The 26,752-nt window shown below is 39.9% G+C and overlaps 1 protein-coding gene and 1 long non-coding RNA gene across 4 annotated transcripts in view; one reads left to right on the forward strand and one right to left on the reverse strand.

Moving 5' to 3' along the window:
- Positions 1-432: 432 nt before the first annotated feature.
- LOC135414738 (uncharacterized) lies at positions 433-4,293 on the reverse strand. Its single transcript, XR_010430809.1, has 3 exons — positions 4,010-4,293; positions 1,701-1,837; positions 433-570 (listed from the first exon to the last, which is right to left on the reverse strand). It is a non-coding gene; the product is annotated as an uncharacterized LOC135414738 (long non-coding RNA).
- A 293-nt stretch (positions 4,294-4,586) lies between these two features.
- The window catches only part of SCAF11 (SR-related CTD associated factor 11), a 49,010-nt gene continuing 26,844 nt past the window's right edge, over positions 4,587-26,752 (forward strand). The window contains exons 1-3 of one of the 3 annotated variants that reach the window (XM_064655848.1): positions 4,587-4,773; positions 19,958-20,036; positions 20,878-21,032. In XM_064655848.1, coding sequence (XP_064511918.1) covers positions 19,976-20,036; positions 20,878-21,032 — 216 coding nt within the window. In that variant the 5' untranslated portion in view covers positions 4,587-4,773; positions 19,958-19,975. Of the gene's footprint in view, positions 4,774-19,957; positions 20,037-20,877; positions 21,033-22,346; positions 22,412-26,752 lie in introns of those variants that run through there. The other 2 variants (XM_064655849.1, XM_064655850.1) reach the window with 2 other exon arrangements.

A 26,752-nucleotide genomic window follows, 5' to 3' on the forward strand; every position in this document is an offset into this window, starting at 1 on the left:
ACGACCTGGCATAGCAAGAGAAAAATTCCAGCCAAGACCATTACAAGATTCCTCTAATCCTATACCAAAGGGTTGCTACTACCCACAAAGAAGTGAGAGAGTCTGATTTCCTAGGGTTTTGTCCAAGATCTTCAGCTTCAGAGCCAGAACACAATTTAGTTGAACAGGAAGCTCTCAGACACTGATGCATGGTTCCTGGACAGTGAAATACTGTGACTCTGAAATGTGTACTGTCAAATTTTTTCTGATCTGATCCCACCCACCTTTTGAAACTCAGTTTTGCCAAAGTTTAAGCCAAGAGGGGGGGGTTGTATTTACTTTACTAAATGGTAGACATAGTCAGTTCAAACATGAATAGTAGAACGAGTAGCAACTGAGTAATTTCTTCGAATGAGTTAGAAATCAAAAAAAAACCAGTTAAACAACCAAAGATCCAAAGCAGAGGTTTAATAACTTTGTTTCCAACATGGCTTCTAGAATTTGTGATTCTTGGGGCTGTGCTGTGCAGGGCCAGGAGTTGGGCTTTGATGATCCTTGTGGTTCCTTCCAATTCAGAATATTCCGTGGATCCTGCGATGTATTAAAACAAATATAAGAAAAAAAGAAAGAAGAAGAAAAAAAGAAAACAGAACAGTTATCTATAGTCTGACTGACTATACTCTCAAAAAAGGGGTTTTTTTTTATGTATTAGACCAACCTTTTGCATTTACTTTGGCTAAAAAGCAAAAGTCTTGAATTCTTCACTAGTGTGTGTTAACTCATCCCACTTACTTTTATTTATAGAATATCATATTGTATTTCCAAACAATGAAACTTGCAAGCAAAGACATACTGCATGTAAATAAAAAAACAGGCTTTCAATCAAACAATTTTTAAAACAAGGAAAAAAAGAGAACCTCTAACACTGAAATGATGTTCTCAGTGCAGTCAAGTATCCAAGGAATCTTGAAATAGAAAACACAGAACCTATTTGGATAGACATATACACAGCAGAATTTCAAAATTTTAAAATTCCCTAAAAAGCAATGAGAATGCCAGTACCAAATACAGAGACTTCAGATCACCACATTATTGAAACAATGAGCTAACCATCCTAGTTTATTTTCAGTTAATTTAATTTTTTTTGCATAATATATAAACACATGACAAAACTGAATTGCAAATCAAAGCAATAATAAAAATTCATTAGTGGAAAAAGGGAGAGAGAGATCTCCAAAAAAATCTCTGTGAAAAACTAATCAAGCTAACAATTTCTAATTGCTTCAAAGTTAAGAAGAAGATAATGTCCAAAACTAATTTTTCAAGAAATGATGCCCAAGCAGTCTCATTTCCTTTTATAGCAAAGTAACAGGCCCCTTGGATAGGATGGACAAAGCACTTACCATATATTTGATTTTAGTAATGTTTTTTAACCTCAGATACAGATTGAGAAGGAATTGAAAAAGCTAAAGCAAATAAAAATCTGTTGCAAAGAGACAGGGGACAGTCTGATCCCAGAGCTTACGGTGGACAGGGATAAATATATGGGCTTCTGATGTAGCAGGAAGGATCACAGTTACGGATCAGAACAGCTTTCCAAACGTATAAATTTTAAACTAGAGAAATAGACTGCTTGAGGAAGAAGGCTTTGGAAGAGAGAGTTCACCATCAGAGATCTTGAAGAACGGATTGAGTGAAGGAGCAACATATGCATGACTGACCCTGCACGGGGCAGAGAGGGCGAATGAGCTCTGAATAACCCTCGGAGTTTCCACTTCAGACGTTTTTTATGTCATTTGAATATATTTACATTCTTCAAAAGCTCCATAGACAAATTGTTCATTATTTAAATGAGCATCTGAAATCAGAGAGCAAAAGTTTTATATCATCAACAGTTCTTTTGTTCCCTGGGCATAGCATATTTTGGTGGCTTTAACTGATCACTCCCAACACTGTTACAATAGGAAGAGCAACCCACTGTGCTAAAATTTTCTCACCATATCTCTTCCAGACTCCAGAAACACCACTTCAGGGTCATTCAGGCTTATTACATTAAAAAAACCTTATAATAAATAGTCACTTACCTGTGCCTTTGTTGCAATGTTGTGTAGATGGTAAATGGTGTAGGATGGCACAGAATATTTCCAAGTTAAGAATTTAAATTCACAGCACAAATATACAGGTATCTCCATCTTCCCCTCTGTGATCTATGCCAACCCTCATTTCTCCACTCATGGATAACTACCATTTTGTCCCTCAGGAGGCCCACTCTTGACTCATCCCTGCTTTCATCAAGCATCACCTCACCTCATTTGCTGTATCATATTGTGATCAAAATCTCTCAATCTGTTCTGCCATCATCACTCACTCTCCCTCACCCAAATACCACTCATTTCTAGTATCACAGTCCCTGTTGCTCCCCTCTCCAAATGAGCATGCCCTCATTCACACTATTCTCCCCGTGTGTGTTCCAGTTTTCCTCTGGCACATCTAGCTTCTATCTGTACTCACAGCTGCACTGTGAATATGGCTCTGCTTCTGCTTCCTCACCATGCTACTCTACCAAGAGAAACATCAGTCAGTCTATTCAAAGCCCAGCACTCAGAGTCACTTGTTTTATTACAGGACTTTGTTTAATCTCAATTTTCAAAACACCTAATTGCTTTCTTTATATTATCCAATTGAAGATTTGGGGAGTTCATTAACCTTAATCACTTTAAAGTCAGACTCATCTTAAACATTTCATCTCCATTCCTGTGCTTTCCAAACGTCCTAGTTAGAACATCTGGGATCAGCTCATCACTGTGTGGATGTAACCCAAACTGTGTATTCTATACCCTTCCATGTGATTTCCCAGAAACTGTTATCAATAGACCATTTACAGCAGCTGCCCAGAGCACATCTGACCCCTCAGGCTATAAGCTGGGTGTTAAGAGGCCTGTGAGATAGGAGGATGCTTCTGTCCTCACACCCATTGTGGAACTCCCCGCCCTGAGGGAGGTACTGGGCATTCCTGCCTGAACCTGAGGATATATATAATCTTGGAGTCTTGGGACTTCTGGTACCACTCGTGGGATCCAGAGAAGGACTGGAAATTGGACTGGACTGCGACCACCACTCTCAACCAGACTGAGACCACCACTCCCAACCGGACTGTGATCACCACCCTTGACCGGACTGCAACCAGCACTCTCACCAACAGGTTTTCCCTCTCCTTTTACTTTGGACTCAGGGGGACCACGTGGGGCTCAGCACAGGGAGGGGGGCCCAATGAACACCACTCTGTTCATGCCCCGGGGTGCTGGGTTATACAGCTGGGTTTTGTGGGTTAAGACCAATTGTTTGTCTGTGTAATTGTATTTATTGTACTATTTTTATTAAATTGTTATTCTGGTTTATAATCTATTTTGAATTGGGTTCATTTCCCCTGCCAGTTTACCTTTAAATCAGCATACCAAACTATGTCTGCAGTCTTATTTCTTATTACATTTCCCTACAGCCTGCCAATGGACACAGTCTTTTCATTCCTTCCTGTGATTCTTACATTCTGTCCCCACAGCCTGCTCGCACTTAAGTTCTTCTGAGTTGATCTTAAATTAATACTCTGTCAGCAATCATGGCAACTAATAAGGTCTCATAATTGTAGAGAGGCTAACGCTGACACATATTTGACTCTACTCAGGCTGCGACAGCTTCATTCTGAACACAAGGAGACACTCAACCAATCCTGCGTATGTGGGGTCGCTGCTTCCCCTTCCCTGTCGTTTGTTGCTATGGCAGGTGTGTTGCCCTGGGGGTTCAGCTGAGGGTTGGGCTCTCCCCAACTCTGCTCTGAGCCAGTGCGGAGGAGCCCCCAGCAGACACAGTCTGGTGGGGCTGTGATGCAGTGCCAAAAACAGGCCAGCAGCGGCTGCTGCACCGAACTGCTTTCCCGTCTGCCATAGGTAGGACCTACGACAACACGGCAAACTGCTTTGACAATAACGCGTTATGCGAACGTATAAGAGAACGTATAAGAACTAAACCGCACTGTTTCCGTGAGCCCCACGAGCCGCGGCCGGCACCGACCCCGCGCCCTCTGGGTCAGCCTCTTGCAGCAGCACTGCTTCCTCCCCCTGCGGGGCCGGGCCCACGCGGCCTCGTCACACACCCCTGTGGTCACAGGGCTTCCTCCAGTGCGCATTTCGTCCAATTTTATTAAAATAATAATAATAATAATAATAATAATAATAATGCTAAAATAAATAAATAATATTAAAAGGGTTGGCACTCGGGCCGCCCCTTGTCGCGATCAGATGACGTCACAGACAGCGCCCGCATCCTTCGGCCGCGCCCCTCCGCCACCAGAGGGCGCCACCGCCCGCAGCGCGCGGCCCCGCCCCGCCCACGCCTTCGCCCCGCCCGTCCCCTCCCATTGGCTCCTGGCCGCGGGGCGGGGCCGGCAGGTCACGTGCCCTCCCTGTGCCCGCCCCCGCCTCCTCCCTCGCGGGCGGTGCTGGAGGACCTATCCCACAATGCTCGCGGGGGCGGGGCGGGCCGGAGGCGTCTCTGTGGCTGCCCCGCCCGCCCGTGCCCTGGTGGCGCAGCGCCCCCGCGCGAGCCCCGCCGGCGCTGCCGCCCCGCCACCGCGCGCACATGTGGCGGCGCGGCGCGCGCTGAGCGCGCGGGGCTCCCAGAGCTGCGGGAGCCCTGAGGGGGCGCGGGGACCGGGACCGGGACCGGGACACGGACCAGGACCAGGACTCGCCGGTCCGTGCGGGGCAGCGGCCGCGCCAGGGAACGACGCAGCGCCAGGTGAGCACCGGCGGTCGGGGCCGGCCGGCTCCCTCGGGAGTTTCCGCGCGGTGAAGGGAGGCACTCCGGGCCGCGGGCCGGGGCCGGGCGCCGGCAGGAGGGGAGAGAAGGGGAGGGCAGGGAAGGCGCGGGCACTGCCGTCCCGCTTCGGCCCGGCCTTGGCCCGCGCAGAGCCCGCCGGACCGGGGCGCTCCCGCCGCTCCGCCGAGCTGGGCGGAGTTTGCTGCCGGCTCCGGCCGCGGATGCCCCCCTTTCCTTCCCTCCCCTCCCCGCCTCTGCTCTCCGCTCCTCTCGCCGCCCGCGTCGTGGCGCCGGCCGGGAGGGAGCCCGGCCCGGCCCGGTGCCCCCGCTCGGCCCCTACGGGTCCGCGTCCAGCTCCCGGGGCTAGAGGGGAACAAAGCGGGGCGGCAGCGGCGATCCGGGGCCCTCCGCGCCCACAGCTTTTGTGGAGCCGCCCCGGGAGCAGCGGCAACCCTGGAGCCCTGCCCGGGGACCCTGCGCGGCGCTGAACAAAGATACGGCCCGGCGAGGCACCGCCGTCCCGCCGCTCCCGGACCGGCCTCCTGGAGCCGTAAACATCGGGAGCGTTTGCTGGACGAGCGGCTTCTGAAGCGTCCGGAGTTACCGGGGGCCTTGGAGTTGTGGAGGAAGTTGCACGAAGAGGCTCAGCTCAAAGCCCAGCTCTGCTTTTGTGCTGTTGTGGGATCGCGAGTGACTTAAACATCAGCAAAGTTGCGCAGAGTAGCGCTGGAGCCCGGAAGCAATGCAGTTACCGAGCCAATGACATACTCTCCAGTACTACTTCTGTTTTATAGTACATGGTGTCCTATTTTCTTTTTTTTTTTTCTCTTTGGTGAGTATTAAGGAATATTATTCGCCTGAGCCCTAAATGACATCTTTGACAATCCATCTCCACGTTTATAATGTTTTCCTCCACGTTTTCCTCTTACAGTGTTTTCATCCTAGACTACTGATTAATTTTAAATTCTTAGAAAGAATGAAATAACAGAAAGGCCAGGTAGTTACCGTGTGTTTAGTTTCAGTAACTAGGTGCTGTTGGCAGAGTCATTATTTAGAATGTCAAGAGATGGTTAAGGCTGTGCCCATCGAAGTAGTAATTATATAGTGGATAGAATGCTCCTGATTCTTGAACGGCTATTTTAAGATTGTAATTTTGTAGCTTTGGTAACCTTAAAAGGGAAATCTAGCTAATTTAGTGTCTGATGTTAAGTTTGTAGATCACTGATGTATTATGTACTTTTGATTTTCTTTTCAGTGGATCATAGTTTTCAGTGTAATCTAACTTAGTTTTGCTATGTAGGTATTCAGACTCTTACATGTGGGAGAGTCATTTTGTCAAGATTTCGTTTGATCTTCGCAGAAATAAATGGTAGGTTTCTTAAATGAAATTACATGGTGACAAAAATTTGCTATTATTTGGTTGATTATATGTGGTAATCCATGTCTCTTGTTTTTTAACTGGAAAAGCTGTATTTAGAGATTGACAGTATTAAAAGAAAATGGATAGCATCCTCTTCGGAGGCATGGAAATGACTTGGAAGTGATCCCAAGTACTTTTTCAAATGTTTCCTTTAGCATTTCTAGGAATACAGTGTTTGTTTTTCTGATTTCCTTAGATAAGATGAAAAATACTGGAGGTGGGGGGAAGGCTATTTAGACTTTTAGTCAGAATATTAGATCTCTTGAAGCTTTCCTTTTAGTAGTTTTACATTTGCTAATGTGTCAACTTCCAGAGTGACAAATGACACAAATAAGAGATATATCCATTTTCTTTCATGTTTCACTTACCTAAAGTCTGCTGGTGAATGAGCAGAACGAACAACAGCTTTGTGGCCTGGGCGAGTGGCACTAAGAGGAAATCTCTCTCTTCCAAATGATCATGAAAGAGAATGTTTTTCAGTGCTTTAATAGCAGTAAGCCTGGGTTCACTGATTTGCCTCGTATTCGGATCATCTTTATGATTGGGAACACTTTTCCAGGTATACAGTGAGTGTTTTGACCCTGAATTTATGGTTCTCCAACACAGTATGTTAAGGTTTGACCCCCCAGGCAGATGTAAGTTTATCATGTTCTGTGGTTAGTCAGCTATTGGTTTCGAAACACCCAGAGGATAGAGTTTTTGTGCTCTCAGCTTGCTGTAGTTTGGTGCAGTTATTGCATGACTTCTAGCCCCTGGTTTTATAAAACTTGTAGATTGTTCTGCTCCTCGTACGTGATGGTTCTTCTCGGGTTACAAACATCTGTTGGTTTTTGGTTTTGTCTCCTGTTAGAGGGATTCTTTGCAGAATCTTCTCAGTTTTCCACTGTCTCGAGTACTAAAAAACCTGTGCAAAAGCTTTATATTACTTAAGTTTGCTTTATATGGTAATTAGAGGGTGATTTTTCTTTCAATTAATGATGTATTTAAACATATATGATATTAATGGGGTGAAAAAAAGCACTGCTGATAAGAGTTTGATGGGCTGACTTGCCATACCTACACCAAAATTCTTGAAGCCTGGCCTTTTGTCAATACACTGTTCAGTGTTCAGAGTTTTTTTGCCAGCGATCTAAGGTGAGGTAGAAAAAATGTCCTTCCAGTTAATAATTACAAAAACATGCAGAGCAGTTCCTGATGATGGCTAAACTTATTGTTCAGTGTTGTCAAGCATCGTTATCAGTTCGTCTGAATGAATTCTGAAATAGTTACAGTTGATCTGCTAAACCCTTTAAGGCTGAGTAGATTTTATAAATCTCAGCATTTCCCAATCTTTTCGCCTATTTTTTTTTTACGTGTCGGAGGTGCAGTGTGAAGCATCTTCTCTAGTCATCAATGCCAGAGATCTCTAATGTGAATATGCTTTGGAGCACTTCAAAACAAGGGCTAGTTCATGGCTTTTCATAGCTTTTCAGCAGTGTAGGCACATTTTATTTCATCTGTATATACTAATCCACTTGCCCTGAAGGGCATTGAGCAGAGAGGATATGAGTGGAGTGACATCATATCTGCCCTACTTGTTTGATGTCTTTTCACCCAACAGTTGAGGATAGGGTCACAAGCCAAAAGCTGTAAACATCTGAGTTTTGGTTTTGAGAATTGCTTAGTTTTGATACGCTGAACTAGTTGAGAAGGATGATTCTCTTGTGTAGGAAGTTAGCTGCAGTTGTGAAATAACAAAGGGAGGGCTGTAGATGCCAGAAGGTGGAAGATGAATGGTGAATGTACATCTGCCTTTCTGTTCCCTAAAGCTGCAGCTCTGCTGTCTTGATCAGCTGTTCATCACCTCTACATCTGGGTCTGGTGGAGCACCAAAGGATGGTGACTGCCTTGGAAGAGCTCTCAGAGGTTGAATGTGCATAATCTGTACTTAAGTGGCACACACCAGGTGCAATAAGTAGTTTTTCTCTGTTGGGAGCTTTTACCAAAAAAAACAAACAAACAAACAAACAAACAAACAAAAAAAAAAAGGAAGTTGCCTCTTCTTGAAAGCTTCAACTTTCCTTCATCTTATTTTTGTGGCACATCAACTTTCCTGAAGGCTTTTAGTTGGAGAAACAAATTCAGTTTAGCTAAATCTGGAAGTTGTCACTTCCTTAGGTAAGACATTAGGAAATCGTTAACTGACTTGGCAAAGGATGATCAAAATACTGCATTTAATTTATTCAGGAAACAAATATATATACACACAATATATATAAATATATACACACAATATATATAAATGCCCTGTAGGCATTTGTGCATCTGTGTCTTATATTTGCATGTGTTGTGCTTAGATGAATATTTTCTCATGTTCATTTTTTATTAGCGAGTTATGCTGTCTCACAAATTTATTTTGATGATGAAACAATAGTATTACACTTTTTTCCTCCATGAAAAACACAGAATTTGAATTTTAACTCAAAAATATAGTTTGTGGTCTGTGGTATTTCCTCTGAACTTTCTGAGATTCTCGGGTTTGCTGTGTGTATAAATTTTTATATATATATATATATATATATATATATATATAAGAATACATAGAGAGAATTGGGAAGAAGTAGAAATACATCTTCCAGAAGCTGGTTTTTAAAGCCTAATAGTGTGGTAAAATTGCAGTATCTGATCAGTTTTTCTAGTAGACACCAATAATAATGTCTTTCTAAATGCATTTTTTAAGGATTGGTGAGCTCCTGTTAAAATACAGTCTTTGTTCCTCTGTTATTAGGTCAGTAAGTGCTGCTTAGCTGGGATCTGCCTTCACAGGTACTATCTGTGAGTAAACCCAAGTGATGCATTTAGTGATGTTTGGAACTTTTCCAGGCTAGTATGAAATTGCTTGGAAACTTAAAGTGAGTTAACACTTGTCATCTCTCTACTTACTACCTGGCTTTTGTTAGAGTGCCAGCAGTAATAAGGAACGTGAAATTCCATGGGATCAGTGTTGTGACAGAAGTCTTCATATATGTCCCTACCTTTAGATAGCAACAGAGGCCAAAACTGCAGCAATGAAGATTTCTGCCTTTCTTGGTGTGCCACAGGAGAGGTGGAGACACATGAAGCTGGGCTGTACTGATACTCAAAATTTGATTATTAAGGTAGAATCTGAAGGTAGATGCACGGTCTTAATTGGCCTGGTCACTCTCCAGAGCAAATAGCTTCAGCAGGTCTGGACATGGAAGGCACAATCTTTTCTGCTTTCTCTACAACTACTGACTAAGCACTTCCTAAATGCAGTTACCCTTTTTGTTAAACATTCTTAGTTTGTTAACTGTTATGTGAGAGGTAGTGACCACTGCAGATATGGATGGGTGTAACTAAAAGTACTTGGAAGTCTTATGAAATAGTTGGAGAAAATCAATCTATTAGGACTACCTTGAGCTCGTTGGAGTTTTGGTTTAGAGATATTACTAAATGAAGATGTCCATAACAGTGAAAGTAAAGTATATTCTTCTCTATTAACCTATGCAATTTTTATTTTTAAGATGCTATTTCGTCAACACAATTAAGAAAGGTACCTTATGCAACTCTTGGATAAGTGAGTGGGTCCCAGTGGTTATTTTGTGGTTGTTATTCTGGCAAGAAACTTTGAATGACAATTCATCATTGTAGGGAGCTTCTAGTAGTGTTGATGTGGGAGACTTAAGTTCTTTCTGAAGCTTTGCAATGACATAGAACAGAATTATAAACAAACCTAGTTTGGTTACTTAAGAATTGATAGTAAAGTATTGTTTTGTTATAGATAATTTCTTGATGCAGTACATATGGTGAAGCCAAAATGGTAATTAGCATGATTTTCTATTAGACTCACTTCACAAGTTGAAAGGAAAGTAAGGTAATGGAATTCAGGTTGTATTTTCAAGCTCAGATCTGACTTTGCCATCTTGCATGGTTAGTAGTTTGTATTACCTTTTTTGCATTGCTACTGGTGTTAAGGAGATCTTCTCTCACATACTTCTCTTCCATTCCTGGCCATGTTTTTCTAGCTTTATTTTAGCTGTCTTGAAAGTTATCGCTGAATAAGGGCTGTGAAAGCAAGATCAACAGTAATTGAAACTGCTTACTCCTCATCTATCTACTACTTCTGAAATGACATCTGATGCGTTCTTATTCTACAGATGTTGTTGGAGATTTCGTGCAAAATACAATTATGCTTAAAATTATTTTAGTTGTCATAAATCCTTTGCAGACTCTATTTTTCCACAAATAAAGCATTTCTTTTTGTCCTGGTTTTGTAAGAAGTTAGTGTAGGTCTTCGATCTGAGCTTATAAAATACTGTTACTCAAAGCCAGAAGAACCTTGAGGGCTATGTTTTTGACATCATAGCTTTTATCTAATGCATTTTTTTTTAAAAAGTATACCTCAGAGAGGCAAAACTTTTAAATGACCATGTTATTTTCTTTATTTTGTTTGGTTTTGACTCAATGTCTGTATGTTTTACATGAAATCTGAAGTTTCTTTTTGTGGAAATAAAATTTTTTAAATACTGAACATGTCATCTCACTGAAGTCTTGATTTGATGCTTAAAATGAAAGATCAGCATGCTTTTAATAGAGGACTCAAGTTCAGGGTATTTTTATCAAGCCTGTGTGTAGGTTCTATCCAGTCTTCTGTAGTGCGTTTTTTTCCATTTAAGTTAATCCATGAAATTATCGGGGAGCCTATGCATTACGTAAATTTTGTTAGAGGATTGTCTTTCAGTTTGGAGGAGTTCAACATTCTGACTACTACCCTGGTTGTAGGTGAATGAAAAATTAGTGGTAGTCTGTAGTTGGACAACTGCATGCTGTTTCTTCCTTTGATGGATTCATCCCTTTTGTCTTTGGCTCAATATGCTTTTCTTATCACCTACCACTCTGTTTCTGTTGCCCCATTACTTTTTGCATCTTCAGTGTGATTCTTGCTGCTGCCCCTGAGCTTTTCATTTGAGTTCAGTCTTACTTCATCAGTTTTGCCCATCATTTTTCATCCAGTGTTGAAAGATCTTAGCTTTTCCGCTTCTGTCTTTGCAAGGTCTTTTGGTTCTGTTCCTGCATCCCTCGTGTTTAAGTCCGGCTGTTTGGGTATGATTAGGATGGTATTAAGAAAAAGAAAGATGGTCTTTCTAGTTTCTTTAGCATCAGAGAGATGACTGTAACAAATCCTGCTGTGTTGCCATAGCACTGGCTGAAGTATGCTCATTCATCTTGTGGGAATGTTGCATGTGCGGTGTAGCAGTGGGATAGGAACTTAAAGTTATTCGTGTGTGCTAAACACAGATCAAGTTTATGGGGGAAAAATTAAATGCAATGACTAACAAAGATTTATTGAGTAAATGCAAACTTTTTACCCCCCAGCTCTGTGTCATGGCTGTAATTGGAAGGGTTATTTGTGTAGAAAGCATGTTCTTGCTCTCAGTAACCCACTGCCAAATATCTGCTCTTTGGTGGAAAGCATGAAAATACTAGTGCTTCCAAGTGGCAAGAAAAAAGTACCTTTTTTTTTTTTCTTTAAACTGTTCTTGGAAATGGCTGAGCCATTTTTGCTGACTTTGGTATGTAATGCTATCCCTTCCAGCTGCAAAAGTGTGCATGTGACTAAGGACCCTCAGCAGCGGAAGGCAAGGTCATGAGTTTATGCTGATCTGACTAAGTTGCTTCAACAACATGCACCATGACAATAGTACCTAATCCCTAATGAGTTCCTGTTGTTTTTAAGTCTCCATTTCACCCAGTTCAATCACAGACTACTTAGAAGAAACACCTAAGTGCTGAAATGTACATTTTGTGAGAGAATATTATATACACTTTTTCATATTTCTTTGTATTGTGGTAATTACTATAGTATTTCAGTGTTTTATCAGTATATGAAATGATGTGACTTAGCCAGTGGCACACACATATGTTTTCTCCATGGGGGTGGTTGTGGTGTAGTGGTTCTTCTGTTGGAAGTCGTATCATACACATGCACAGGAGGAACAGCAGCACAGTGCATATTGCCTTCTATTGAAAATACTGTTTTGGAAAGCAAAATAAGATGGACTTTTAATTTCTGTGAATATACATTTTTTTCATCTTGTATCAGTCTTTAGAAGGTTTTATTCATCCTGCCTTCTGTATATGAAGCTGTTTTTTTCACTGGGGAATTAACTATGGCTCCGATGAATGTTTCCTTCTTATGACAGTTGTGAACCCAGTTGGGCACTTTTGTAAAGATTAGTTTGGGGATTGTCTTGTATAATTCAGAACATCTTTGGAAAGCAGTGTTAGCAGCAGCAGCCTTACTGAGGAGCTGCCCTGCAAAACTGCCTTAGTTCAGCATGTAGGGAATCTACAGGGCTTTGTCCTCACTGCTTTTGCATTGTCAAGAGCTGACACAGTCTTGAATAAGCTAATTTGTCCTCTAGCAGAGTGGAAAGGGGTTTTCTCACAAAGTTGAGAAATGTCACCAGGTGGGACCCCAGCATAACTTTATATTACAGGTTAGATTGATCAGCTGTAAATATATACTTTGAATCAATGAAACTGCATTGTGACAATTAACTCCCCAAAGTGCCTTTTTTTTTCTACTTCTTGCTGACTAGCAAGTTTAGCTTTATCTAGCTCTTAGTCTGCGAACTGAATTTTCTCTAATACAAGGCCATCTTGGTTGTCAGTGGCCACCCTAAACATACTGATAGCATAGAGCTGTCATTTCACTGTTCTGTGGCAGGTAATGTCACATGGCTTGAGGAGTTAACCTCACAGCTGATGGCAGATACTGAAAATCCTGTAGGGGTAATTGATTTAAATTGACTTGTGGAGAAATCTGCTGATGTACAGTTTCTCATCACCCTTAAAATGAGTTCAGAAGATACCCTAAACTTCTGCTACCTATCCTAGTGGAACAAAGTGTTTTATGGTAGACAGTGCAGAAAGAGGAGAAATAAAATTTGCCTCCTGTAGTTAGTTACTCATCAGTGCCAGTAAAGTAACTAGTTCAGTACCATACTCAGATTTGTCCTATCTAAAAGCTGCTAACTGCTGTGCAAGCTTGTAATCAGTTTTCCTTCACATCTTCATGAGCTTCTTCAGAAAATGGGGCTTTGTCTTGTGTGCTAGCATGGTGAGAGCTGATGAATACAGGGAAACCTTCTTCAGTGTGTTTTTGACACAGAGAATTAATATCCCTTCGATGCTTTAGCTGTTTTGGTCCAACATCATACCATTTGTGGCTTGATGGAAACATCAGTCTTTGTATGGATTGTCCCAGTAATTATGTGGATGATGGGTAAAGTATTCTTCAGTTACTGTTAGTAATTGTAGAATACTAAAGAAACTTGGGGATCAGCATAGGTTGTCAAGGCACTGATAAGTGAAGTGGTACTGCTGACAGTGTTTGGCTACCTTTTTATATTATCCAATAAACAGAAGTATTTTACATGCTAGATTCTGTAGAGTTCAATATGATTTGTAGCAGCACTTCCAACACACAGCTTTCTGTAAAACACATGGTTTGTTCCATCAACCCCCCGCCCCGCTTTATAGAATATTCTCAAATATGTGAGGTCTTACTAAATAGCATCTTTATTACTACCCTGATGTTTTGCCTATGTCTTGCAGGTGCTCCTGTGTTAGACTTCAGTGAGGAACACTGCCTACTCCCTTGACTTAATGTGAAAAGGTCTGTACAGCAGGTTTTGAGGCAGTTTACATTTATAAGCTTTATACAGAAAGATTAACCTGTGTGTGTGTCCACTCTAAGGTTCTAAGTCTTCCTTGAAACTCTTGTCTCTTTGGATAGTCAGACAGGTTACAAGATGATAGTTGCTGCATCTGAGCCACTGCACCAGTCCTCAAGTGCGTTCGTGCCTGTCTTCCTTCCTTAGGAGGCAGTACAGTGTTGTACTGTGCAGTTCTGTGAGCGCTGACTGGACATGCGTGTTGAGTGTCTGCAGCTGCTGTTCACTTTGTTATTGTTGAGGTGGCCACAAAAATGAAAGCATTGATTCCAGCAGGGACATAGCTGTAGCCACAGCATCTGCAATTGAAGTGCGCATGTCAGTGTCTTGCTGCCAGACTGTGGAAAAAGAAATCCAGAGGAGGATATCCACGGTGTTGCTTTGGGTGTGGGTTTTTTACCTTCTTTTGTGTAGGGAGGGGGAAGAGCAACAGATGGCAGTGGACTGTTTAGGATGATACAGTTCTAGCCATTTGGCTGTGATAGTTTTATCCTGTGACTTTACCTTGTGTTTTCATAGACCTGGCAGCTAATCTATGTACAGCTGTGTCCTTGAAGGGAAAGCTTGACAACAAAGTCTTAGCTGTTCTAGCACTGCCAAAAGGGGCAATCCCATTTTATGTCTTCCCTCCCCCATTCTGTCACTTGCAATGTCTTTGGACACCTCTGGCTCTTAGCTGAGTCTACTCACCCTCACTAGTGGTAAGAAACAGAGCTGCTTCTTTTGGTGGCTGCAAGCTGTTAGATTAGATTAGCTCAGCTCTCTTGGGTAATTGCATCCTTAGAGGGCCTGGAAGGAGTCTTTAAATCAGCAGTGTGTCCTTGCGTAAATAGCACTGATTCTTTCCAAGGCACTGGTTCTACATGAATAGGCTTAAACCACCTATAGAAAAAGATTTCTCTTTTTGTTCCCCAAAGCATAGCACTGGTCTTTTTCTTTCTCCTCATCTTTGTTTGTTCTATAGCATTTGATTTGGGAATTCAGACAAGGTGAAACTTAAGCATACAAAGAGTAAAAAAAACTCTTTAAAAAAGTCCCCCTTTACGTGTGCTTGTTGGTTCTATTCTCACTAATGTTCTGGGCCATGAGATTTTATTACACAAAGGAGAAGATCCAGGATAAGTGCTTCCAGATCCTCAGTTTAGCCTTCATTTATTGGCAGGCAAGCAACATTACTCAATTGTCACTTGAAGCAAGTCTACTGTCCAGGCTCTTCTGACAAATCAAAAGTTTTTCCAAATAAAAAAAAATAAGCTGTGAAGGTTCTTGATGTACCTTTACAAATACCCAATAGCATCTTTTTTCTTATTCTTTTTCCTGGTGCACTGTTGTGATAGACATGTAGGTCAAAAGATTTTCAAATGTTCAACTGCCATTGAAAATGCTAGGAGTTTCCTCAGCCCATCTCCAAGGTGGCACAGGACTTCTGGCAAAATTTTTCAAAATTTTCATTAGCAGCTGGACATTTGTCCCATAATGGTCCAGAGGTTATGGTGAGGCCATTTGAGGAACCCCAGAGGACACTCTGTGTTCTGTCATTTATTACTAAAACAACAACAACAAAAAGTGTTTTTGTAAATGTGACTATTTATTAAGATATGTTTTCCTTAAAAACATATTTGCTGAAGGAAGCAGCTTAAACTTCCTTCCCAGGTTTCTTAAAGACCATCAAAATGCATAGGGCAAAACAGAGTCCTACCTGTTGCTGCCTAAAATTTTGATGGGAGTAAAGAACGTTAGTGTTGTTTTATTAAGCCAATAAACTGTATACTGAATGTCTGACTGTTTTTTCCTATTTGAAACTGATTGTTTCTTGAGTTTCTAAAAAATCAAAACACAACTAGGAGTCCTCCAAATCCTTTTTAAAGTAAAATATTTTAATAGAAACAGAACAGTCAAAATAAACTTGCTACTATGAGTATTGGTGCCACAACTGTCTAAGAAGTTCGATTACAAATGTTTCCTGAGTTAAGTCTGTTGCAGAAAGGAGTAAGTCAGTCTTGGGCATCATTTTGCACTTGCTCACTTGTTGCACATGTTCTGGATTTCCAACCCCTTTTCCAGTTGAACCAGGGTACTTCTGTGTAGATGAGTCTCTAGACTGTTACTGTGTTGGAGGAAGAGTGTAATTAGTTGTTGCATTTTATTTACAGGGCGTAAAGAATGCTTGTAAGGACTTTGTCTTACAGTCAGGCAAAATGGAGGCATGTTCTAATTTCGTATGTCGCTTATAATTAGGCTACTATAATTTTTATTCAAATTACTTTTCTATGTCTATTTAATTTTAAGATTTTAATGTAATAGATTCATTAGGAAGTTCAGAGGCACGACTTTGAACAGACCAAGTCATTTCTTTCTGTGTGCACAGTGAATTAGTGTTGAAATAATCTGTATTTTTAGGTTGTGAATTGTATGAAGTAGTTTATGTTAATATAAAAGGTAAATCACACTTATACTTCTGTGATATAGGAACTTGTTTAGTGTCTAAATGGCACTTAGTCTCTTTATGGAGTTCTTTGAGTACTTCATGAAGCTGTGTTCCTCAGATGGACAGTGACAAATCTATTACTGCAATCTACAGTTAATTCTGTTTAAGCACTTTAGTTGGCAGATGTATTCCATGAAAAAAAGAACGGGAATTTCCTTTGAAGACTAGCCTAGAAACTTAAATGTGTAACTCCTTTAAAAAACAGGGAGATGGGGTAGTGTTGTGTTATGTTAATATCCTTGTTTACTGTTCTCAATTCAATGTACTAGAATACCCTTGTCTTTATCTCAAATATGAAATGAAATAAGGTATTTCTCTTACACAGTAATTCCATTGAGAACTTAAAAAAGTACCATCTTGGCTGTAGTGCCATGCTGTCTTTAGGCATTCTTAGAAAGTATTTTATCTGTAGAATTGGGAGGCGGTTGATTTTTTTTCGTCAGCCTTAACATAGTATAGCACTTTTTGCTGTCAAGTGCCTTGTATGTGTAGGTCTTGGGGTATATTCTAATATTTCACATCAACTAGGTATCATAACTAAAATGTGTTGGTCACGAGTCAGTGGAATCTGGCATAAGTACCCTGTGGATATTAGCATTTTTCAAATACGTATTATCCTGATCAGACATGATTAGCCATGGATGTGGACATACAATCTTCACATGAGCCTATACAATTTGGTAACTGGGAGAATAAATTAAAAAAAATAAAATTTTTTTTCATTGTCCTTCCCCCAACCAAGACTTACATGCATGGCATACAGCTGGAATGACAAAGTCTCACCAATACTTCCAAATCTCTTTGAAGTTTAAAATAATCTAAAGGAATAGGTCACATTTTGGGACAAATAAGCGTTTTGTTTTCTGTGCTGTCTGCTCTTCTTAAACCACCAGGTTCTCTTTTCCTAACTCTGTTTTTAATTTTATGAATTTAATAGTAGTCCAGTGTTAGCTCTTCTCCTATTCCGATGCCTGTGATGCCCCTTTTAAAATAGTGCAGAAAATAATCTTTCCAAAGTAAATTTGTTAAATAGTGTTTAAATTTTTATGATACCTTTTACTTAATTTATAAAAATTTCGGTATTGTTAAATTCCTCTTCTGTGTTAAGTAAAATGTGATGTTGAACTGACAAAGTTGTGCTGTGCAAAGTGATCTGTGAAATGCATTAGCAGCACTCAGAATCTGTTTAAATAATAGGTTTGTGAGAAGAGTGGTGTAACCCAACATAAGTGTTTTCAGTTGCTGCATGTCTTGGATTTACTGATATTCTGTCAAAATTTTAGGATCTCTGTTTTTCTAATTATTGGAAGTGTGCCAGAATTTCTGGGACGTTTGTGTGTCTAGAAAGAGTACAATGGAGTAAAAGGTTACTTTTTCTGGGGAAAAACGAATCTGAAGAGCTTCTATGTGCTCTGTTTCTGTAATCTGCTGTAGTGAATTCAAGACCTCTTATAATAAGCATGAACTCAATACCTGCTGCTTATTTCGGTATCTAAATTGTATCTATTTAAATAATTTTCTGTGGATGTATGCAGAGCGTGGAATTCTTGATCTTGTCTTTAAACTGCCTCAACTATGAGGTGCCCTGGGACTTCTAGAGTTGAGAAAGGTTTGAGTACAGCTTGTGGAATTTTCTACTTCTGTAAAGCATTGCTGAGGTTTTGTCAAGATGTAGAGCAGAAGGGATGTTCTTATGTTTTACGTATGAGAGCACATATACCGCACAGCACCCCGTGATTTACACTTGCTGGGACCAAAGCCACTTAATTCCTCATGCAAATTGGAGTGAAAGCAACAGACCTCGATCTCCCAAGTTCAAATATGGTTTTGGTGGTCTTACCAGTCCAAATTTGATGCATATTTTGCTTGTTGAAGGCATTAAATTTTGAAGTAGCAGTTTGGCTTTTGTTGGGTTTCATCTTGTCTGGCTTGCAGAGATGGTGGTCTGGGCAGTCACTGTTAGCAGAACTTGCATACAGTTTACAGCATTTGATGCAACTCAGTTTGTATTAGTATTAGTGCTAGTAACCAATCTACAGTTGATGCCATGTATCCTAATAATATGTTTTGAAGCAATTTTTTGTATCAAAATGGGATAACAGTGTAGGGGGAAATCCCTTACAGCTAGGCTTTTGTTTCTTTGTCTCTTCACTTTCCCCTACCCTCAGGTGGCTTGGTTCACATGTTCCCTTTGGAGGGATTAAAAAGTAGTTTCTAATGGGAACATTGAAGCCATTTAGAATTCTAATTACAGATTTCTAATTAGTTTCACAGTTTTGACCATTTCTTTAGTGAACTGTCTGTGTTTGAGGCATTGCTTTTCTCAGTATAAAGAAATAATAATTAAAATACTTCCTGCTGCCAAGATAAAGCAATAAATATTTGATTAGAAGGAAAGTTTGGGGAGGCAAATTCTGTCTCTTGCTCTTCTGGATATCCTGGTGGTAGAGGGATAGTAGTGTAGTTTGTGAGTGAAATGGGAGGAAGTTTGGTTGAGGAGTGTGATGGCACTGAAGAATGAGAATAAACCTCAGTCAGTTTATTTCAGGTTTGAGTGCTTAAAAGCAGATCTTGGTAATTTCTGATTTCTTCAGTCACTTGTGAAGTTTTAATTTGTCCTTATAAATAATAATTTTAAAGCTTTATGTAGTTCAGAAGAAAACTGCTGATCCCTCTAGGGCTGCTGGGTTGGAGCTTTAGGTGCATGTGCCATCTCTGCTGTGACTGCCAAGCCGGAAATGCAGGAGATTCGGTCCTTGGTATAGATACTTTTTTTTTCAAATGTTTCATTCTGTATGTAGTAAGTAAGCCTCCAAAGAACATATACTTGCTGTTTCTTATCTGAGGTCAAATTCTTTCAACTTGGATGATGCATATCACTAACATGTACTCTATCCACCTTATCTCTTTCACAGAGCTGTTAAAAGGTGTGTCCTCCCCATTCAGGATACTCTATTGCACCTGTGCTTGTGACCTGTCACTTGTTTGATACAAATTCATGTTTTTTCTGAGATCAAATAGTTCAAATGGTTTCCTTCTTGTTTTTGTCCTACAATTATAAGCTGCTTTCATTTTTCTCACTTGCCACTAGTACAGTGATGCTAGGTTTGTAAAGCAGCCAACTCTTCTGGTGCTTGTGTGTTTAATTTTGCTGCTTTAACCATTTGCAACAGGCAATTTGCAGATTTTAGTTACTGCAGCGTTGCAAGGGGTGATTTGCATAAAAACTTAGCAATACATTTAATTTTTAAAAATAAAAGCACTAGTAGTGGTCTTAAAACATTGCAAAAACTTTGCATTTGTTTAACAAAAGCAAATTTTGAAGTTGGAAGCATCAGTTGCTATACAGCAGTAATGATACTCATAAATAGCAAACAGATTGTAAATGATCTCTAACTTTAAATGTCATGTGTTTCTACTCTACAAAGGTATAATGAAATGGAGAGTGCTCATTAAATTTTTTATTATCAACTTGCAATCTGAAGTAACTGTGTAAACTGTTTCTGTATTTTCCAGACTACATTTTATAAGAAGATGAAGAACAGAAAGCAATGTGTTCAAGATACTGAGGATCAGAAGCATGAAGGCACAGAAGGTAAAGTCTGTGCGTGTGAAAATATTGAAGTATATTGTTCAGGTTCAAGCTGTGAAGGTCAAATTTTACATTTGCACTCTCAATTATTATACTGCTTGTTTTGAAAGAATTTCTATAAACATAACCACTATCTCATAATATTTTTCATTGTCCTGTGGGGTCCCCATATTATTTCCTGTCTCTTCTCTTTTTTTACTTCCTGAATTTTAGTAGCAAAACAAAAATGGTGATAACAATTGTTATTCAGAGAAAATAATTTAGAGTAAAATCCCTTGAAGAAGAGTTCATGCATTTTTGTATTCTGAAAACACTTTCTAACTTTAACAAAGTCAGTCGCATTTTTTATTTAATGTACATGATTAGGTAAATATTTGAGGATATTCAGATTAAAATAATTCTATGACAGGAAAATTAAAATTAAGGTAAACCATGTGTATATAAGATAATGCATATAGAATATGCTGGTCTAATTTATTTCATGGAGAGAGTGCAAACACAGAAGGAGGAATAACTCATGAAAACTATGTCTGAATGACTACATGGCCAATAGGAAACACTGTGATGCTTTCTTTATTGAAATAGGACTAGAGCTAACTTTCCTTCGTTTTAATGGCAAATACTAGCACAGTAGTCTATGAAATACATTGTATAGCTTTTTTCACCTGAAATACATTCTTTCAACTGCTCCTCTGGCCAGCTTCTTCACTGCATTAGACCTGAAAACTTGCCTTGCTTGTAACTGCAGAAAAATTGTATCTTTTTACTGCTTTATTATTCAAATCTAGAAGGACTTTTTTAAAAAACTGTCAAAAATTCTAAGTGTTAACATTAATAATACCAGGTGAAGAAAACGAAGAAAGCTGTTCCTGTTCTGCTTTGTTGTATGATGGCAACACGTGCCCCATCTGTCTGAACTGCCTTCTAGAGCAAGAGATTGGTTTTCCTGAGAACTGCAGTCATACCTTCTGCATGGCTTGTATTCTTAAGTGGGCTGAGGTAAGACTGAGCACCAAGGTGTGTCTTTATTTTTCAGTGAAATCTATTGCATTTAATACTTACAGATGTTTTTTTAAGAAAGTTACAGATTCTGACTTTCCACAGAAGAGTTTCAATGACCCCTTTATACATAGATTGTAGAAAACTTTCTCCTTAGTGCAATAAAGTGTTTTCTTTCACTAGACAATCTGACTTAGTAATGGTTACTAGAGATTAGGGATCAGTAAACAAATTGGTGTTGGCTGTTTGGAAGATTAGACAGATGCTGTAATATTGCAGTGTTATTAGCTTAATCATACTTTGTGTTATCCCTTATGCTGTTTGTCATAGTGTCAACTCTTAGGGCTGAGACCAATATGTGCTCATGTCAGTCTACAGAATGAGTCTGATAAAACCTTAGTTTTCATCTCAAAGGCTTAGTGCTATTCTGAATAAAAAATTTCATTTTAATTATATCTGTTGTTTGTTCTATGTCAATAACTTCATTGATAGTTCTGGAACTTTAAAGAAAAATTACTTGAACAAATCCTTTATGATCTTGTTCTGTTTAGTCCCTTTTCCCTCAGATATTTTATGCAATCATTGCATTAAGTCTAGTGTCTTTATTGTCCTGTAACTTTTTCAACTGTCAGTATAAAACACCAAATTAGTATTGCTTTTTACTGCAGGAGGTTGCTGCTTTTTGTCCTGCTTCTGCTTCTGTGCACTTGAATTTGTTGCTCATTTTAGTAGAGACCACTGCTTGGTTTCTTTGCAGTATCTTTCTTTTGAAGTAAATTATGATTTTGGTTGCAGTATATCCTTTAGAAAGTTGGTGTCACTTGTATGTATGTATATATGTAATATGCTTATTTATTGTGTGGCGTTTTTTTACTTGCTATATTTTTAACCTTAATTCTTGTGTTATTTGTTCCTGAAGGCAGACAGTAACATAAATCACTTTCTGAGGAATTTATATGAACTTCAGAGTAGTAAAAAAAAGGTTATTATATGCAGCTTGCTTTAGATTCACAAACCAGATGATAAACAAAGTTTCCTGTCGCCATATTTTGCAATTGATTCATTGCAGTCATTTTATTTATGAGGGAACAGGAACTTCTCATCCACAATTTTACCCTGACTTCCTTAGCGTGTTGCTATAATGACAGCTGAAAGGCACTAAATACTGACATGCCCAGGGAAGCAGTACAGTGCATGGACAGCTTCCTGCTGGATTTGAGTTTGTTCACATTGTCATTAAGCCCAATGCGGAAGAGAAGTTTTCTTGTTCTGAAGAGGCAGATGAATGATATGACATTTTTCTTATCTTGTCAGTTTATTTTTTGTGCCAGAAGTGCTATCCAAGTAGAATAAAAGCGACTGCTCCTAGGAGTTGACAGGTAAAGTAGATGTGATGCCATAAAAATGGTGTGGGGGCATTTCAAAATCTACATAAGGCTGCTGCTGCTGTTGCTTTTCATTAGTGATGTCTGATAAGTAAAACCTTCCAGGCTTCCTCTTCTGAGGTTACTTGTCAGTCGGGCCTGCTGAGTTCATGGAACTCCTTTGCCTAATCTGGTAGTTTTAATTAAAAATAAAGGGGCAAAAGAAGTGTTGAAAACTGGATGACAGATGTTCAGAAGCTTCAGCTGTGAGAAGCAGATGAGGTTTTTTAGATGGAAATGATAGAAACATAAGCATGTGGCTGTTTAAAGCGTGCTCATGCCATGTACTTTTTGTCTGCTATTAATATTTAGTAACTAAATGTTTGTGTTTTTTTTTGAGAAGTGTTGCATAAGGTTTAGGTTTCTCTGGTGGTTCTTGGTTGATCATAACTAGATAATTGACAAGTAGTCAAATGCAAGTCACTGAGTAATAAAGATATAAAAATTATCTGCTGTTTAAAAGTGTGCTACAAATTCTAAAGATTAAGTATTTTTATTGAATATAAATAAATTGGTTTTAGAAACACTGTTTTCCTGTCTAAGTGCTGGAGAATAAGAAAATTGAGAATAAGATTATTGAATGAAATAAAAAAAAAAAGGCTAATGTTCACATCAATCAACATGCTCTTTTGTATATCTGCAGTTGTGCTCCATACATTTAAAGGCTGTGTTCAAGTTAGATGTTTCCTCTGTTTTTCTGTGTTGGATCTGGACTTCAAAATATAACAGGAATATAACGGGAGAAACTACTTCTTTAAACTGTTGTTTTCAAATTGTACATAATCATCGTTCTTCTGAGAGTTTATGGCTTTTGTGTATAACTGTTTAGACTCTAATCAAAACCAGAGTAGTTTAGACAGATGGTAAGAGTTTGTTTACCATTCTGCTCCCTCTTCAGTCTACAGGAGATTTTCCACATTGCAACTGCAGTCAGGTGTCCAGTACCAGCATATCTTCTGTCTGCAGGCAGCAGCCGTAACACTTTGAAGATCTTACTTTTTAAGAAGTGAGAGAGTGTAGACACATGTGCACTTAAAAGCAATATATAAAAATGGCCCTTATTCCATGACGGGCTAAAAAGGGATAAAAAATTTGCCACATAACAGGTCTACTGTATTAGATCCTGATGGATAAATGTGAGCATTTAGTTTCAGAATTAAGTAGCAATACAGTTTGGTGCTGTATTTCTTTCCCTTTGAGGAAATGTGTCTAACTGGCTAAAGAAAAGTGAGAGGGAAACCAAGAATCCCCACTAAGAAACTTGTCTTCAGATTAACTTTTTAAAATGCCCCTTGAATTGTTCTGCTCTCTTTGGCTATGTTTACTCTAGTTAATTGTGGCACCTGAGCGTATTGCTGTGCACTAAACTCAGTTGCCTCTACTATTAAACTCTCCTATGCTATTAGACTGTCACCTTGTGTGCCTTTCCAGTCCAATTTGGGTGAGTGGGAGGGGGTCCAGTGGGCCATGGGGACCCCGGACGGGTGGGAGGGCGGACAGGGCAGTCCTGCTTGGAGGGTCGGGGGTGGGCAGTGCGAGAGAAGTCCTGTAGTAAAATATGTCCATGGGCAGGATGGGCTCACTAGCCTTCTGGCAGTCATCCTAGGAGAAGGACAACTCTAATTCCAAACCCGGGCAGATGGAGCTCACTTAGCCCTGTAAGGCCATCCATCTAAGAGAAGGACACTCTAATTAAACCTACGTCCTGAGGACCTCGCTGCCACCGTCCAAGCTCGCTCGGCCCTGGCAGATGAACCTTAGGATTAAAGGGTGGGTCCAGTTCTGCGCATGCTGCATCTCACCTAAAAAATCCACTGCGCAGGCCCGAAGGTTATACCCACATTTGTAAAGCCCTGTAGCGACAGGCAAGGGACAAAACAGCAGGTGAAAGGTGCACTGGAAGCTGCAGACCCAACTCTGCATGCAGGTGGTTCAGGACTTTGGTTGCCTGAGACTGACCCTGGAGATGACAGTCTCCTTCAGCAGCACCCTGAATGACCAAGCAGCCTTTTTCAAGGAGAGCACTGCTTGCTCCACTCGGAGAGGGGCCTAGAAAAGGTGGCCTAAACAAAGCTCATCTCCACCTTCACCCCGTTGGTTAACCGCGGCCAACGGGCATATCTCGCATTGGCCTCTTTAGCCACCAGCGCGCTTGTAGCAAATGTGGGTAGAGCCCTTCCCAAATCTTCGTACACGAAGCCTAACCCTGAGTGACTGTGTGCCTTTGGCCATGCTAACCAGTGCTCTCCCAAGCACTGCTGGGCAGCACTTGGTTGGCAGACTATTGGGGGCCGTTTTGGTTAGGCACCTGAAGATTAACATAAATGTCCCTCATCCTGGGCCAGCTGTCAACCACTTCTGTAAATGGCGTAATTTACTAATGAAGACTTTCAAACTTGAGGCTTTGTATTTTTGTATTTTGTATTTTAGTGAGGCTATGTTAGAAGATCACAAAAAGTAAAAGGCACTGAATCTGGAGCTGAGGTTATTGGGCACGCCCTTCAGTGGGAAAGTGGAAAGACAGTGTAAGTGAAGAGTTGCTTTCAGTATAAAGAACATGTACATGATAAAATTGTTCTGCCCACATACCAGAGAGGAAGCTTTGGCTATTTCTGCGTGTAGAAAAAAAAGAGGGGGAGGAGAAAATCAACAACAAAAATCCCCTATCTGGAGTCTTCAAAAACCATGGGTACAGTTGTTTTACACCAAGGGAAGTAATTACATTAATGTATTTCTCTTGTCTGTAATATCACAAGTAGATTAAAACTAGTTGGGTTAAAACTAAATTTTTGAACTTATTTTTTCTGATAAACTTGTGTTTCAATGGGTAAGCACATATGTTCTAGATTATAATAATTGGTTCTGAAAGGTTTTAGGTAACGCTAATGCAAAGGGAAGTTAATTAAGCATTGATGGCAAACATGCACAAATTAGCTAAAAACAGCTCATCTAAGAAAATTGTATGCATTAGATGAAAACTCTCTACTTTTGTTTTGTATTCTATTCAAAGAAAACAGTGTTAAAGTAGAGACTAAACTTTTACTTTTCTGTAGGCTTTTTAACTTCCCTTCTGTTTTTCAGAGTGCTAATAAATGTGCTGGAGATTTCTGTCCTTGCTTCTCTGTTAATTCTTCTTATGAACCATCATGAGAGAAGAGTGTTAAAAGTACAAATTCAGTGTTGTCTGCATTATTACAATGTTTGTGTAAGAGACATTGATTTCAGTGATCCTCACCTACCAAGCTTATTTCTCTCGTGCTCTGGTCCTGGTTTCACTCACTCATTTTCCCTCATCTGAAGGATTTGAAAGTGGAGTAAATAAAGCCATGAATTCTCCAAAGTATTGGAGCATATTCAGGTAGGCCCTGCATGTACACTGCACATGTGTATTTTTCTGAGGGTAAGGAGAGTTTACCTGTATGATAACTGGAATTCTTAAAGTGTATTCTTTCTAATCTGAATTCCTTCTGTCCTAAAGGATATAGGAAGGAAAGAGCTGATGTGGCAACAATCTCCACAGTGATCTGCAGTGCAGACTGATGAACTAAACACACATAAATGAACTAAACATACATTGTGTTCAAAGAAACACAACCTAAAAAAACAAAAATAGCAATGGAAAAAACCTTATTGTTCAAGTGTATCCAAGGTGATATATACACAGACAGTGCATCTGAGAAGTGATGTACAGAAAAACTGTATTAATCAAATTCTTTCAGTGCAAAAGTCTGTATGAGTGTTTTTTAGTTTGAGTTCAGTTCTTCCATGTCACTGTATTGACACATTGGCACTATTGGAACTTGTCAACATTTTATGGCAATTTTGAATTGGAACTTAAGAGCTAGCCAACTGTGTGATGTAGGTAGAGAGAAGAGAGCTGTTTAGACTTATAACTAGGTAGTCTGCTGACGAGGTGTTAAGACAGTAACCTCTTCTTATGCACTCTGTATCTTTACTATCCCTGAATGATATTTTGCCCCCCCTCAAAACAAACCTCTTGTCAGAAATATAGCTTTCCTAAGGCATAACTACAAAACCTTTAAATGTACCTGCTTTTTAGAAGTAGACTGGAAGAAAGTTATCTTGAGGTTTTTACATGCTTCTAGAAAACAGTGCATTTTTTTATATCTTTTTTTCTTTCATCAAAATGTGGAGAGGTGCTTGTCACTACATTTAGTGTAGTGGTCTCCCTTTTCACTGAAGTTGGAATTGTGGGCATTTTATGAGATAGAGTGAAATATACAGACATTGCTTTTACAGTTTAAACCTCACCTTTAAGCCTGAATTTAGTTATGA

This window comes from Pseudopipra pipra, chromosome 5, assembly GCF_036250125.1.
Source record: "Pseudopipra pipra isolate bDixPip1 chromosome 5, bDixPip1.hap1, whole genome shotgun sequence".
Classification (NCBI taxonomy): Eukaryota; Metazoa; Chordata; class Aves; order Passeriformes; family Pipridae; genus Pseudopipra; species Pseudopipra pipra.